This window comes from Cupressus sempervirens, chromosome 10 (genome assembly GCF_028749045.1).
Source record: "Cupressus sempervirens isolate cs-2001-9-10 chromosome 10, ASM2874904v1, whole genome shotgun sequence".
Classification (NCBI taxonomy): domain Eukaryota; kingdom Viridiplantae; phylum Streptophyta; class Pinopsida; order Cupressales; family Cupressaceae; genus Cupressus; species Cupressus sempervirens.
This window is the reverse complement of record NC_143127.1, coordinates 295683702-295700955: the sequence shown is the minus strand read 5'-3', so window position 1 is coordinate 295700955 and position 17254 is coordinate 295683702. Positions and strand designations below refer to the sequence as shown.

At 33.9% G+C, this 17254-nt stretch overlaps 1 protein-coding gene across 1 annotated transcript; it reads left to right on the top strand.

The window, feature by feature from the left end:
• The first annotated feature begins 818 nt into the window (after nucleotides 1–818).
• On the top strand, nucleotides 819–15533 carry LOC149533811 (uncharacterized). The gene is made up of 5 exons (XM_089804179.1): nucleotides 819–999; nucleotides 1105–1192; nucleotides 13335–14248; nucleotides 14356–14767; nucleotides 14865–15533. The coding sequence occupies exons 3-5, from the start codon at nucleotides 13343–13345 to the stop codon at nucleotides 15188–15190; spliced, it is 1644 nt and encodes a 547-aa protein (XP_089660305.1). The 5' UTR covers nucleotides 819–999; nucleotides 1105–1192; nucleotides 13335–13342; the 3' UTR covers nucleotides 15191–15533.
• Nucleotides 15534–17254: the final 1721 nt, after the last annotated feature.

Here is a 17254-nt window from a genome sequence, read left to right as displayed (position 1 = left end):
AATTTTTTTTTTTTTTCTAAATACATGAAAGTATTTTAGTTAATTTGACAACATTTCTTAAATGAATAGACATATTTAAGATTAAAATTGTTAAATTCTTATATTCTTAATAGAAGATTCCACTAGATCATGAGGTGGAGCTTGTCATAATGGAGATGATAGTTGTGTACAATTAGTTTAATCATTGTAATCGTAGAACACAAAAAGGGACACGTTAGATTTTAGTAAATCCAAAATAACTAATATTTTGATGCCACATCAACACATCAATAAACATGATTTAATACGCACACAACAAAATCTCAATCTTAGTAAAGGGAGTTTAAAAAAAACTAAGACCTTCCTTGACAAGTTTTAGATTAGGATCGTTAGTTCATTGTACACCTATGAATCTTACTTTCCTTTAGAGACCAATTTGAACACTTTAGTAAAAAACATTTGATTAGAATGATATTTGATCAAATTAACTTAAAACCAAATGTTTTAAATAAAAAAATTGACAAATGAATAATTATACAAAATTTAAAATAATTTACTAAAAAATACTTAATTAATAACAAAGTCTTCTAAATAGTAAGTATAAATCTTCTATAATTTTAAAAAAAACCAAAATTTACACATCTATAATAGTATTTGGGAAGCTCAAAATTAGTGTTCTCCCATAAGAGAGATTACTAGACAGCAGAAAAATGTACATAACTATTTTATTAATTAATCTAAAATTCATGTAACTTTTAAATTAATCAATAAATTTAAGAAATGATCACATGATTACATTTTTCCCGTCGTATGGCCATCTCCTTCGCATGACCACCCTCGGGCTCAATGATCAAGGGTTTACAAGCCAAACAGCGTGTTTAATACCTAAGTAGTGAAAGATTTCCCTCCACTCCATTTTTATACCGCGAAATCCTTTTTCATAGGCAATTGCAAAAGCTTTTCCTCTGCAACATGGAAGGCGCTTAATCTTGGTCGATACCTCGCGTGATATGATTCCAGGTACTGCATGTCTCTTCCCTTTGCTTTTGCATCTTTGATCAGTGACGCCCCTCTCTTGGAATTTATTCCTAACCCTGACATTTCTATCTGACGACTTCTTTACAGAAAAGTAGGAAAGGTGCTGGCCAGGATTATTTTTCTGTTTGCTTCGCCTCGAGTTCGCATCACTCGTTTTCTATATTGTGCTTTTCTGGTAAGGCCAAGTCTCCTTGAACGTCTTTTACTTTGTTAGGGTTTCATATTGGCTTCGACTTTTGCAACCTAGCGGTTTACTTAACTTAGCTGATGGTGGCATCTCGAGGATATCTTTTTAAGAGTTATTTTGTTGGGGGGTTTCAACGACATAATATAACTACGGCATAGCTGAATGAGATTTGGTGATATGGATGTGAGTATGAACTGGTATAACAGGTTATGAATTGTAAGATAGTAACTTTCATGTTTTGTTTTTGATGTTAAGTTCGGTCCAAAAAGTTATTTTTTTTGGAAAAAAGATGAAAGAGTTTCAATCAAAATAGTTCACAGAAGTTAGAACTAGTAGATTTCAGTGATGTTGTTTTTAATGCTGGAAGGATAAATATACTATTGTTTTTGTAGCCCATTACCACTGAGTGCAGTCATCATTAGTGTCCTTTAGTTTAGTGTCGCAAACATAGAAGATAGAATTAACAATTTCTTCTGTAATGCTATTTTTTTAATTTTGGGAGGATAAAACATTATATAGTTTTTTTTTCAGTCCATTAACATTGGGTGTTGTAATCATTAACCTCCTTTACTTTTAGTGTCTAAGATCCATCAAATTTTCAGGGGACTTGGAATTAAGCCTTATCCTTGTTGGACCTTTGCATTATATTTATAACAAATTGATCTTTGGTAGGTTCTTTGAAAATCAAGTATTTTCACCAGTTGTTATTTCTTTTTTGAAACAAATAAAGATGATTTTTAATGGTTTTAATTTTTTAACTGTTTGTCAACCCATTTTTTGGAAACTGCTTAACTATCTCACTTTGACAAAAGAAAGCTTTAACACATTAAAATATATACAGGAAAAACTTTATTGCATAAAAAATATGTTGCAGCTTTTTAGATTATATGATTATTATATGAACCTAGAGTGTGTTATATATAATGTTAATCTGGAATAGCTGAATACAACTTCAAAACTAAAATTAGATTTTTTTTATATGATATACTATGGTATTGTTTTTGGACAAATCGTAGGTGTGATTCTAAGATTCCATCACTCTTTATAAACAACATCCACAATCTAACTAAAAATAAAGACCTAAACATTTAAACACTCAATATAGAGACTACTAGTGGCCGTTCTTTTCTTTGTCTTCAATTGTAACTCAAGTAATTGAGACGCGATTCTCAAGTTTTATGTGAGCAATACTGTAGGAATAGTGTAGGGAAAATATTTTCCATTGGTTTCTTTATGTACAAGCATTTTACTGAAACTTTGTGCTCCATCACAAAGAAAATGCTATCATGCTAGCATAGTCTTACCTTCCATGAGATTTAGAATCTTAGCAATTTGAGTGCAACTTACATTATCACAATATAAGCTTTACAGTCTATTTTGTGCCAAACTGAAATCTTTACCATATAGCTTTTCTTGCTTGACAAATCTATACACCCTTTACCATTGGAAGGTTCTATAGTAGGTTGCTTTTCCCTATTTTTTGGCACAACACCACTCTTGACCATAAGATCATATCACTTAGTCAATTTTAGTGTGTCAAATTCACCTCTCTCTACAAAATTACAATACGATGTCAACTAGATTATCTTTTCATTTCCATGAAGGTATACACCACTAGTTAAGACTGTGTATAATGAACCTGAACAAACTATTTATTATTGTTCAGTGAGCCATCCCTAGATTTACTCTTTGGCTTAAAGAGCTTTTTGCATGAGCCAAATCAGTTCGCGTGCAAATCTTAGTCTTCAGGATGCTTCTGATGGCATTTTTACATGGAACTTCTTCCATTTCTCTCTCTTTTTTTTTTAGTAGCACAGATATCCATAGGCAACTTAATGTCTAATTCCATTGGAACTATGACTTGCTGGTGTTTGTTTCTGCAAGAGATATCTTGATTAACTGCTACGATACTCTTTTGTATGCCCGCATTTGGAAATATGAAGAGACTTTTGATTATAACATGAAGAGTCTCTTGGTTCAACTCTTGAGAAGTTATGTTTTTGAAGAGCCTCGACATTGTCTATGTAATGTATCATTGTTTTGTGTGTTGTGATGCTTGTTGAGTTGGGTTCTTCTATATGACAACTATAGTCAGTTGGAAGCATTGTACTCAGACCTTTGTTATATAATAAAAGAAATATTGTTTGGTGTGGCAAGGTTTTTTCCTCAAGTTGGAGGGTTTTCCCAGGATTAAAATTGAGCCTTATTGTTTCTTTTTTGATGTTTTGTTGCTTTTTTTTCATTTCTGGTCTAAAACATTATCATGTTATTAGAGCTAGGTCAAGCAATGCAATAAGCATTGTTAACCATCTAGTTTTTGAAAATGGCTATCAGAGATGTTTTTAATGGGAAACCAATGCTCACTGGTGATGATTACATAACATTTTGTTATTGTTCTCATATAATATGAGTTTTTGGGTATGCTTGAGCAAGCAGTCTGAGTGATAGTTGTTGGTTGCACACAATTTGTGGGTGTATACCAATGGAATTTGGTCTACAATTCATCCATAATTTATATTCTGCATTTTGATATGGTGTATGTCCCACAATTCCCAAGATAAGATATGGATGTCTGTCGCTGTAGCAATTAGGTTTGCTGAATTCTAAGGGATATGAAAAATCAAATGTTGAAAGGGCATTGCTAAATTGATCAACAATAAAGCGATAAGTATTTTATAATTATACCTTTGAATATTGATCATGAATTTTATGTAGTTAATTTATGCAATAACATTGGGAATAGTGAATCATATATGCTTCTAGCTTTAAAGTGTATATTTCTCTTTGGGGATAGATTGAGTCTATTAACAATCTCTCTAAAATGCTTCTAGGAGGGATCAAGATGCAACAAAATGATGAGAGATTGCACAAGGAATTCAAGGAAGTAAGAGCTTTACACATCTTGTAAGAAAGTCGTAGGCTGTAGAAATGAACAAACATGAGGACATTGTTTGCAGCCATGGGACTGAGTTGATGGCACATAACTTCAGTGAAGAGGAAGAACCTATACATATTGTCTTTGCATTTAGTATCTTCAAGGAGGAAGAAATGATATTCAGAGGGAGAAATTTGAGGTGAATGCCCTTGTAATGCATTTTCCTTTGAGAGGGAGAAATTTGAGGTGAAAGCCCTTATAATGCAATTTTTTGTGAGACAAAGAAATTTAAGGCAAATGCCCTTGCAACACATTTTTCTCTAAGATGAATACATTTGAGATGAAAGCCCTTGTTGCACTTTCCACTCATGGGAGTAGCTATGGTAGATGTCATGTTGAGAGCATAATGACATCATGTTGAGTGAATCGATGATGACAGTTTTTGTTTTCACACATGGGAGTAGCGATGGTGAATATCATGTTAAGTGACTTTATGATGCTATCACATTGTGTAGCTCGGTGATAAATTTTTTGTTTCCTCACAAATGGATGTAGCCATTGAGAGGTTCCATGACATTAATACTTGAAAAGATATCTCCTTTGCTAAGAGGGAGTGTTGATGTTTGTAGTTGTAGGAGATATCTGTATTTCTTGCAATGGTGCTCTTTCGTATACTCATGTTTGGAAATTTGAAGAGACATGTGTTTGGAAATATGAAGACACACATTTGGAAATGAAGAGACTTCTGGTTATAATATGAAGAGTCTCTTGGTTCAAGTCTTGAGAAGTTTTGTTTTGAAGAGCCTCAACATTGTCTATATGATATATCATTGCTTTGTGTGATGTGATTCTTGCCAAGTTGGGTTATTCTGTAAACAAATATTGTTGGTGGTGGGCCCTCGTCCCTTGTTGGATTGACAATCGGGTTTAATCGCCTCTTGTGTCTTCTATAAGTCTAGTGGTTGTATTTGGCATTGACAGGTTGATCTTTTGGTGCAGCGACAATTCTAGTAGTTAACAAGTGGTATCAAATCTTGGTCATAGGTTTGCATCCTTGCAAGCCGCAACAAGCAATGCTGGGGGGGGGTTTGTTGGTAGTGGACCGATGACCCTTGCTGCATTCACGACATGGTTAAACAGTCTCCTGTGTCTTGTGTAAGTCTAGTGGTTGTATTGGTCATTGATAGGTCGATCTTTTGGTGCAACGACAACCCTAGTGGTTAACAAATATAGATAGTCTATGGAGTCAATTCGGATATATATGTAATAAGTTGAAGAGTTTGTAGTATTCAGTAGGAAGCTTTGTACTCAGAGCTCTATTATATAATATAAGAGTTTTTTTTGGTGTGGCTTGGGTTTTCCTTTCAAGTTAGAGGGTTTTCCTATGATAAATATTGTGTCTTATTGTTTCTTTTCTGATGTTTTGCTGCTTATTTTGATTCTGGTCTAAAACATTAACATGACCAATTACATTTATCCATATTTAAAATGTTAACTATATCTTCAACCCATTAGAATCATATGCAATTGCCTTGTTTCCAGTACATTTATTGCAATCTAAGAATGATTATGTAAATCTCTGTGAACTTATTTTGTAAATCCATAATACATACTCTAGGGCTTTTGAAGAGTTTCACAGTCTTGCTTGTTAAAATATGTACATGCAGAGGTAGAATGGTAACCGATAAATAATTCTTTTATGTAGATATCACCATTTTACCTTTCTTGATGCCATTTGGGAGATGTTTTTCTACTAACTTACCCGAAGCAAGAGGTGATTAATGCAGACCACTGTATTTCTATCTTCCCCTACATTAATTCCTTCTGATTTTGTGATATAAATTTTCTTGCCAATTTTTGCATCTAAAAATGCACTTTTGACATATAATTTTTGTTCTCAAGCTTTGCATATAAAAATGCACTTTCAAGTCTTTAACATCTAATTGATGTACTTCCACACTCAACATTGTTACAGCAGCAAGAAAAATTATCTTGCAAAATTTATATTCAGCAGATTTGAAAATGTTTCAAGATAATCTATGCTTTCAGTTTGAAAAAAATGCACGCTCTGGGATTAACTTTAAACATGTCATTACTTCCATCTGCTTTGAGAGTTAATCTGAAAATCCATTTGCAATCAATAGCCTTTCTTCTACATGAAGATTTACACTATTCAGTATGTGATTTTTTATCAAGACTTCATATTTGTCCCTCTTTGTTTCCTCCATTTTCTTAATTTGGAGATTCAAGAGCCTCTTGTACACTTTTGGCTTTGTCAGAAGCCACATTACTTAAAAGAAAGGCAAATAAATTTTTAATATTTTCAAATTTGGTGCAGAGTGAAAGACATTTGGTTGTGTACTATTTAGACTTATTTTTAATTGAAGATAAGGTTCTTTCTTTATTTCAAGTTGAAATTTCTCTGTTTAAATAGAAGGTCCTTCTCAGCTTGTGTATCCGATAGATGGTCATCAAATCAAAATCAAATTCATGGGAAATCTCTGTTTTAGTTTGCAATCCATGTGGTCATTAGTCTCATGTTTCTTTTATGGAGATGGCTTTTAGCTAATATCAAATTGCTACTAATAAACACTTGATTGATAGTCAAACTGTAAATCTTGTAGATTTTTCTTTATCTTTCTTCTCTTTTTTTTTTATTTGTGTAAAAGTTTATGCCTTCTTGATGCAAAGGTAGGCGCATACACAATAGTTTCAACATACAAAGACAATGGTCACGTACTCCAGCCTTTTAGACACCCAAGGATGCATACTCAGTTTCTAGGCTTTGAGATAACCGATATGACTTAAATCATCAACATAAAGCAATGTGAACATCATGGTATACTGGTCCTAAGTCTTTGACATCACAGCTGTTACGTCCCAATTTTTGACCTAATTTAAAATATAGTTGTTGTGGTTCACATGAAGTTAGTTGACAGTTAAATTTGTTATAATCCTGCCAAATAGTAAGATGGTTAGTCGTTATAATTATTTATCACGAATTCATGAAATTGAATAGGCGGATTATTTATGATTAAATAACTTGTTATGGAAATATGATTTAACTGCGGAGAATTTCCTTGTAGGAAGCACGTCGAAACGATGGGAGCCAAGAATTCACGACTTGTTCTTTAAAATGGAAGCCGTGAGAGGAGTTGGGCATGATATAATTCATACACTTGACTACCTTCTGCTACATTTTAGTCTCCTCTTCGCCCTTCATACACTCGTTTTCCAATTATTTCAAGAGTCGAATTTATTGATTTTTCAACCAGTATTTCCATTCTTAAGCAACGTTCATTGTTGTTTCAATTTGTAGTTTCTATTCACAAGTAACACTTTAGAACCTTGCTGTGTGTGAATCAATCATCACAAAAGACTGAGTATCTCAGCATTCTTTGGATACATCCTTAGCAATTGAAGGAGAGTCGGTTACCAAGTCGTTTTTGCAAATACATTAGGACAGACCCAAACTATATTAGGTCATGTGAAAAGCCATTTCAGTTCATGTTATTTCCTTAATATTTGTGTTACAAGCAATATCCATAGCTGTAGCGGTAATTTACAATAAGCATATTAATGTGTTAACTTTAGAGAGTTGCTTTGCAATAAGCATATTGATGTGTTATAGCATGGATTCATAAATCAATTGCCAATAAATTTTAAAGATGACTGATAAATATTTATGCAAGTCTCTTTTTTTAAAAGAAGTTTGTGAAATGTTGGAAGATTGCAATATTCATGAATCAATAAGAGCCGGATGCTCTGAAATCTTGAACACCTAGGACTCATCGGCTGTTAAGCCACGGAAAAGGTGAAGAGGTCAGATGAAATCTTGCAAGGATTGGACAGTAAAATCAGAATTGATACAATAAAAAAATAAAAATAAAATTTTAATAGCTCATGCATGATCACGTTTATTGTATTCTCTTGTTGTCAAGTTTAGTGGTGTGATTAGATGCCAGGATGCTCAGTGGATGACAAGATGTTCCATGTCTATTTCGAGTAGGGAGGGCCTTTCTTGTTAGAGATTATGTGGGGATAAGTTGAGGTCCGAGGTTGGGTGGTTAAGCCCTTGACAATGTTTCACCTCTCCACAAGTTGCCAGACGTGCAACATACAAAGATAAGCTATGCATTCAAATGTTTGTCGGAAACATGTATTTTTTACTTTTATGATATATATGCAAGTAGAAGGTAATAATGATTGAGTTGTATCATCGTTACATTTATTTCTTTAAATGAAAAAAAAACTCTTATCGTTAATATAGTTGGCAACCAGTTAGATTGATTGATCTTCTAACTAAACGTGGAATATATTTATTTGCGCAGAGATTTATCTGATGGATTGTTCTTTCAGTCTTTCATTTATAAGAATAATGATTATGAACATATTTTCTAATCTTATGTTATTGCCACAGTCAAGCAACCAGAAGGAAATGAATGATACAGTGGTATCTGAAGCCCTAAATGATACAGTGGTATTTGATGCCCTAACTGATCCAATAATAATTGATGCCTTAATTGATACAGTGGTATCTAAAGCCCCAAATGATATAGTGGTATCTGATGCCCTAAATGATCCAATGGTAATTGATGCCTTAATTGATACAGTGGTATGTGATGCCCTAAATGATATAGTGGTATTAGAGGGTAATCGTCATTTGATTTTGATATAGTGGTATTTAATGGTAATCATCATTTGATTTTGATATAGTGGTATTTGAATGTAATCGTCAATTTATCCTAAGTGATATTTGTGGACTAATTCGGGTGATTGCAGAAGCATCTTTACAATGAGTTTTTTGTTTAAATTCCATGGTATGAAGATTTTAATTTCCATAGTAAATTTATTGATGGTGTTTTTAGATGTTAGGTATGAGTTTTTCCGTTTAAGTAATTGTAACTGTTAATCTCATTCACATGAACATAATTGATATAACTGTCTTCCTATGAAAATGAAGTAATAACTATATTTCTTTGAATATGTTGGTTGTTAATTAAGAGCTGGAAAAAGCGTATGTTACAACAACAAATATAGATTTGTGGTTTCCAACACTCCCAGACACACCTTCATTGGCCAATACTTGTCCTTTGCAAGTGGAACCATCAACATTGATGGTCAAGGGCCAAGTCAACACTTGGAGGACCCTAAAAATGTTCTAAGTTGGCCTTTGGACTTCTTACACTCGAACTTCCCACTGGGACTTGGGTCATGGTAATTTGTAACATACAGTTTTCGCGGGTCTTAATTAACAACTAAAATATCAAAGAAATATAGTCATTACTTCATTTTCATGGGAAGACAGTTATATCAGTTATGTTCATGTGAATGAGATTAATAGTTAAAAACAGTTAAACAAAATTTCATAACTAAGAATTGAAAACACCATCAATGAATTTACTATGGAAATTAAATTCTACATACCATGGAATTCGAGACCGAAATCAATCTAGGGATGCTTTTGCAAACATCCAGGTTAGTCCATAATACCACTATATCCATATCAAATGACAACTACTATTCAATACCACTATATCAAAATCAAATGACAATTACCATTAAATACCACTTATATCAATTAGAGCATCAATTACCAATGGATCATTTAGGGCATCACAAACCTTTGTATCAATTAAGGCATCAGATACCACTGTATCATTTAGGGTGTCAGATACCACTGTATCATTTCTTTTCTTCCCATTGCTAACTGTGGCAATAACATAAGATTAGAAGATATGCGCATAATCATTATTCATATAAATGAAAGATTGAAATATCAATCTTATAGATATATTCCATATTTAGTTGGAAGGTTAACCAATCTAATGATTACCTTTTACATTAATGAGAAAGGTTGCTTACATCAAAGGAGATAATTGAATTCAATGATATAAATTAATCCATCATAAAAATAAACATACCTGTTACTAATAAATGTTTGAATGCTCAACTTATCTTTATCAGATGCGTGTCTTGATATCTTGTGGAGAGGGGAAACATTGTCAAGGGCTTTAACCACCCAACCTCGGACTATAACTTATCCCCACACAATCTCTAATGAGAAAGGCCCTCCCTACCTGGAATAGACATGGAACACCTTGTCGGCCACTAAATATCCTGGTATCTAATCACACCACTTGACTTGATAGTAGGAGAATACAATAAACATGATCATGCATGAGCTATTAAATGATTCCTTATAAAAACGGTAAACATTGTTCTGTTTCATGTTATTACAGATTTTGTTTCTCTCACCTCTTTACCTTTTTTCTTGGCTATACAATCGGGTGAGTCCCAGGGGTTTGAATCTCAGAGCAGTGGACTTTGTCCATTGATCCTCAACTGAATCATGAATATTATATGTTTCCAGCTTATCACAATCTATGATTTGAAGAATGTGTTCTTAAAGACTTGCAGAAAAATATCATTTAATTCCGACTCCAGTGGCATAAATAAATCATGATTTCATAACATGGTTTTTTGGCTTTTACTTGCCATAAACAACTCTAATTTAGAGAAGGTCAATCCTATGATGTTAAGTAAAATGATTTGCATCATGTTGTAAACTATAGCTTACTGCTATATAATTAGAACGCAGTAAAAATTGATAAAGAAAAAAATATTACAATACTTGGGTTCCGGTTAACCACATAACTTGATATAATATGGAGAAAGGATGATGTCTTGCTGGACGCTTACTCAATTCGCCTCACTCCTTGTAGGAGAGATCTTACAAGGAGAGATTTTGAATGCAAATACTAGTAAAAAGATTGTTCACGTTTAAATACAAACCATTAGTATAACTAAGAAATCGTGGAAAGGAAAACTGCAATGGTTACTAATGATATCTGCAGTGATATTGGTGCTAAGATAAATGTGATCGGATTTATGAAAGAAGAGTAATAACATGGAAGTCGGGTGCTTGAAATATGAAAATCTTCCGCCTCCCTCAACTTCATAATATATAATGAGTAATGTGACTCCTTGGCTTCCAAGAAGCCGTAACATAAAAGGAAATGTATTGGCTCTTGGACACCAAATAAATGTGCCAAGTGTCAATTAGTTTTCAAACAAGAAAAAGAATATAAAAATGGAAGAAGATTGAAGGTTATAATTCGGAAAATATTATGGTTTATATCTATCTACGTATTTGTAGATATATTAATGAGGTGGCATCATTTTATTATAAAGAAAATAATATTATGGTGTCACTTTATTTATATCTATGTGTATGTATATGGGTATATATTATAATAATATAGTGAAAGATCATTTAAAATCTTTAGAGGTACGTATTATATTAATCTTTGGAGGTACGTATTATATTTTAATTAAGTTAATTAATGTTTTAAATTGTTTATTTAATAGTGCATGGGGTTCCATCGATTGTATCCTGATGTTCAAGTCGCTAGGTCCTCAATCATGGTGATTCACGATTCATACTCATTTGCCCAGTGATGTTGATGCTCTTGTGCCCAATTCTTTTCTGACAATGCTTCCTCCCATTCGACATGCTTCCTACAAGGAAATTCTCCGCAGTTAAATCATATTATCATAATAAGTTATTAATCATAAATAATCATAAAGGCTAACCACTTTTTTAATTTCATGATTTCGTGATAAATAATCAACTAGCATGTTATCTTTGCATGAAATTATAACAACTAACCATCTTACCATTTTGCAGGATTATAACAAATTTAACTATCAACTGACTTCACATGAACCTCAACAGCTATATTTTAAATTAGTTCAAAAATTGGGATGTAACATAATTAGTAATGATAAAAACAAGAGTGTGACAGGCAGGTTACTTAGTCTGCAACATCACTATGCATCTTCCTCCATGCTTGGCCCATCGTGCCAAATGCCAGACCATTCATCCATACATTTAATGCTCTCATGCATTCTTTAAACAGCCTGATACATCAACATATCAGACCTACAGTCATATAAAAGCACATGCAAACTTTCATGCCAACCCCTGCACATTTAGGATATTACAATACGTGTAATAATAAGCCATTCCACTATGTTTCAGAATTTTCTACTGGTAGGAGACAAAGATATGCATTTTTCTTGCTTGCAGGTTACTCTACCTTGGTTTGAACTTTGAACCAGTCTCAGAAGAATTTTCTCTAACTTTCTTCAATTCTTAAAGAAAATGGATGAACACAAAGCAATGGAAAGTAGGTTCAATATACTTTCATCCCCAAACAGTCTCAAGCCTTTAAATTCACTGTACAATCTGTACAAGGCATGGAAACAGGACCGTTATAGGAAAACCTGAAAGTGGCAATTACTGTTTTGATCATAACTTCCACAAAACACAACCAAAATGTACCAAATCAAGTGCATATGAAAGGTAAGACATATGGCTATCTTTGCAAATCAATTTCAGACCAGTATCTATCAGTACCAATCTGTATAATGCAAAGGAACATGACTGATGTAGTAAAAAGCACATAAATCTTCATTCAAAATGATTCAATTACTCACCAAAAATACGTCAACCAACCCTTTAGTTGTGGGAATCAAATCTATTTATTCTTGTCCAAACAAGTTAGAGCCTCCAACCTACCCTTAACCAACATTTAACAACTTTTCAGAAAGTTGTCATTACAAATGAAAAGTTGTCATTGACAACAAATGAGCAACTTTTGCATCTTTTAACCAATTAACCCCAGAATCCATAATGATCCAAAAGGACCTTATTTAGATCAAACAAGACAAAATCCTAATTTTTAGTATTATTAGCATGAAGGTCCCCTTCTGAACCACCTCTCTCTCTCTCTCTCTCTATATATATATATATATATTTTTTTTTTTTTAAAAAAAAAAAAAAAAAATTTCTTGGGATCATTTAAGCTGGTGTCAAAAGCTGGCCTCGAGTTCTGAGCATGGAAAAGTGGCTTGAAAGGGTATAGGGATGGAGAAATCAATCCAAATTTTGAATCACATAAAGAGCTGATAGGTCAGTGGTAAGCAGCTTAGGGGAGGTTCTGAATTTGAATCTCAACTAATGCATGGCATTTTTTTCATGGTATCGAACTTTAAATCTAGACTGGGAATCCATAGCACAGAAATGGGGCTTGAAGAATAAACTTGAAAATTTTGCAATTCAAATACTATTTAATGTATTACAATAATTTTTTTTGAATACATTTGAATTTTACATGATTTTTAAAAAATTTCTTGTTCAAATTGCTGTTTTTTTTAATGTTCCTTTTCTTGTTCCTGTTGATATTGCAGGTTGATATATGATCACAATGGCATCCGGGTCTGCATCTGAATCAGATTGTGCTGAGGAGGCACAGAAAAAAGCAGACGAGGCAATTATTAATTTTCTTTCTCACCACAACATTCCAGTAAGTGTAATGAAGAGTCCATATTGGGAGCAAATGGTGGCAGCAGTGGCAGATGCAGGGGAAGGGTTCCAGCCGCCCACTGAAAGCGAATTAGGTGGCGAGTTGCTCGATGATGCTATCAGAGATGTAAAACAACAGGTGGAAGATCAGAAAAAGCAATGGCAAAAGTTTGGATGCACAATTATTTTAGATTGGTGGACAGACCGAAAAAACCACACCCTTCTCAATTTTTTAGTAGGTTCAAATGGTGAGTTAGTTTTTTTGAAGTCAATTGATGCCTCTAGCATAATAAATAGTGCAGAAAATTTGAGCTTGGTGTTGGAGGAGGTTGTTTTAGAGTGTGGCGTGCAAAATGTTGTCCAAGTTGTTACAAAAAATGCAGCAGCATATGTGGTGGCTGGAGGATTGTTTCAAGAGAGGCATCCAACGTTTTTTTGGACTCCTTGTCTAAGTCATTCTCTTGATCTTCTTCTGGAGGACATAGGCAAAATTGATTGGGTGAAATCGACTGTAAAAGAAGCAAGACATGTACAAAGATATATTTATAATAATCCATGGGTTCTTGACTTGATGGACGATCATGTCACGGAGGAAAAGCTTATTCGATCAGGTTTTACAAGGTCTCTAACTAATTTTCTAATGGTGCAAAGTATTTCTAGATTATTGACTCCTCTGAAGAAGATGTTTGTGAGTCCAGCATGGCTAGGATTAACTTACTCAAAAAACATTGATGGACAAAGGACAGCAAAAATAGTGTTTTCTGATGTTTTTGAGAATAGGGCTATAGAGATTGTCAAGGTATCTTCAAATTTAATTTTAAATAAAGTTGAATTTTTTTAATTTTTAACTTTAGAAGTGTTTAGTTTCATTGTAAGTTAAATTTGCTTGTACTTTGTTTTGTGTAGGTAACAGAGCCAGTAATGAGGGTTCTATGTCTGGTGGATAAGGAGAATAATACGTTGGGATATATTTATGAGGCCATGCGTAGGGCCAAAGAGGCCATCCAAAACTGTTATAGGGGGAATGCAAAGAGGTTTGCCTCTATTCTGGAGATCATGGATCAGAGATGGAACAATCAACACCACCAAGCCTTTTATGCAGCAGGTTATTACCTTAACCCTAAGTTTTTTTTCTCTGATAGTTTCACAGATGTTGATGGAAAGGCTATGGAGGGTCTGACCGCATGCATCGAGAAGATGGTACCTGAGGTTGAGGTGAGAGATCTCATCATTTGTGAGCTGCAGAATTATAAGCGAGCTAGTGGGAAGTTATTTTCTTCACCATTAGCCATACGAGGAAGAACCACCCAAACACCAAGTAAGAAAAACTGAAATTTCATATCTTGCAAGTTATAAATCAACATTATTAATAGAATATAGCTTTTTAAACAAAATCTTGAATATCTTATTTTTAGCTTCTTGGTGGGAAGATTGGGGTGGAAATGCTCCAAATCTGCAAAAGCTGGCCCTTCGAATTTTGTCTCAACCATGTAGTGCTTCTGGCTGTGAACGCAATTGGAGATTGTTTGAGGCCATTCACACAAAGAAGCTTTACAACTTGACTCAAGAACGCCTCAATGATCTAGTTTTTGTGCAATACAACCTTAGGCTTCACGAAAGAAAATTGATGGACCACTCAGAGAAAGTTATTGATTTGGATGAGGTTGATCCCTACAGGGATTGGGCTATGCAGGATGATGATTCCTTCTTAAGTTCTTGGATGAGATTAATTACCGTCTAGCAGCAGGGTGGAGCCACAGGCACAACTATTAGGCCAATTAGGGAGCCACAATTGAGTGTGAGGACTACACCTTCTACCCCCTAATCTTTTACTAGAATGGGGAAGAGGAAATTCTAAAAGTTTGCAACTGATGATGATTTTCCAACACAGTCATCATATATCTAATAATAATTATCAATTAGTAGTTAACTATTTTATTATATGTCTGGCTCTGCAAGATGATGCGACTTTGTGATTCATATGTAATCAAAAGTCAAATCTCATACAAAACTTTGTTATGGTTTTTTTCAGTCTGATACATTTTGTAATTAAGTTCTACAAAAAAAAACCATGTTTTTAAAAATTGCCGAGTTAAAATAATTGGGCTTGTTGAGGGCTTGCTAAGTCTCAATTTGCAAACCGCGCAATAGCAAATGCTAATATTCTTGTCACATTTTTCTAGATACAGGTTTTGTATTCATGCATAAAATCCAGCTCAATTTTATTTAGTGCTGCCTGTACTGGTCTCGCCAAAATAGTCAATTGAATTTAATCTAGCGATGAGTGCAAGCTAAGTCTTAAAAGAGGGTGCTGAAGATGACAGAATGCTTCATAAAGAGTCTACTATTATTTAGTCAAATTGGAGGACTATGAAGTATGTTGGGAAAATTTTAAAGCTGGAGAAAATCAGCGTTTGAGCCATTTCATCATAAAGGTGCATAATGCAAGGATGCTGGAGCTGAGCCTACTTTTGTTGACGAAGTTTCCTACGTTAAATTAAAACAGGTTGTTCTATCAATCAAAATGATCTTGGTGGGACTACAATGGGACATTGTGAAGAAAGATTAATATGTTAAAGGCTCTGGAATGTGGTTGTCGAAACGCAAAGGAGCTACTGCAGCTAATTTCTGTGCAGTTTGGAATTTTGGATCATCTTATCGTCCCACAATGCTATACAGCTTTCCAAAACATGCTATTCTCTGATCGTCAAAGAACAGATAATATACTATCATAAATAGAGGGTAACATAAATTTGAACTTCAGAAATCATCCATGCTGATTACTTGCTTTCAAAACATTATAGACCAGCCGACAACATTGTCATACTACTATAACTGGCTGCTTTATGGACTAACTTTTAGTCTACGTGTTTTCCTTGTGTTCTACAACCAAACATGTGTACATCTACTGTTCATCACTTGAATTTGTTTTTTCAGGCCAGCAAAGGCCCTAATACCTGCAGAAATATTTGGAATACAAAAAATTATGATATACTAAATGCGAAATCTGAAAATTGAAATAATAAAGATGACTGATCATTCAACTTGCCTGCACTAACGTTAGGCTAATTCCAGATTTTCCATCCACAGTTCAATACAGGGACCCAGTGACATTTGAAATTTATGCTATGATTGAAATGAAGAATTACCAATTAGTTCTGCACCTGTCGAAAATCATAGATGATTGATGAGAGCTAATCAAGTCTCTTCTTTTTAATTGATCTTGTGTTCCTTCATTATCACTTCATATTTCATACCATCTAATGCTGCATATGGTTTAATATATGTAAGTAATACTTAATCAAGTTTTTAGATGAAATAATGAATAAATAATACTAGATTGTACTCACCAATATTTCTTTCATGTCAAGCATATATATTTTTCCATGTACTTGCTATCATATTTGTCCACAGGATGGAACAGATCAAGCTTGATTATTTTATCACGTGATTGGTCTGTGAAGCGAACTTTGTCCAGCTGATAGCAAGAAAAAGATCTAATTATGTAATGGAAAATATTGAGGAAGGTAAACCATTCAATAAGGTTTCCAAAGGGAAACAATGAGCAAGGAGCATGAGGCATGTGGGTCTCAATGTCATTGCATTCTACCATAGATGAAATGTCTACCACCACAATCTCAATATAGAAAATCTGTTTGTTGATAAGAATATGGGCTAAGATTCCACCTAGGCTTATGGCATCATCTTGTATGTTATTCTCGTGGCCTACCTTCCATTCCATGTTGCCAATCTATTGCAATTTCCTCTTAAAATGAGATCTGCTCCAAGAAAAATAAAGGAGGGT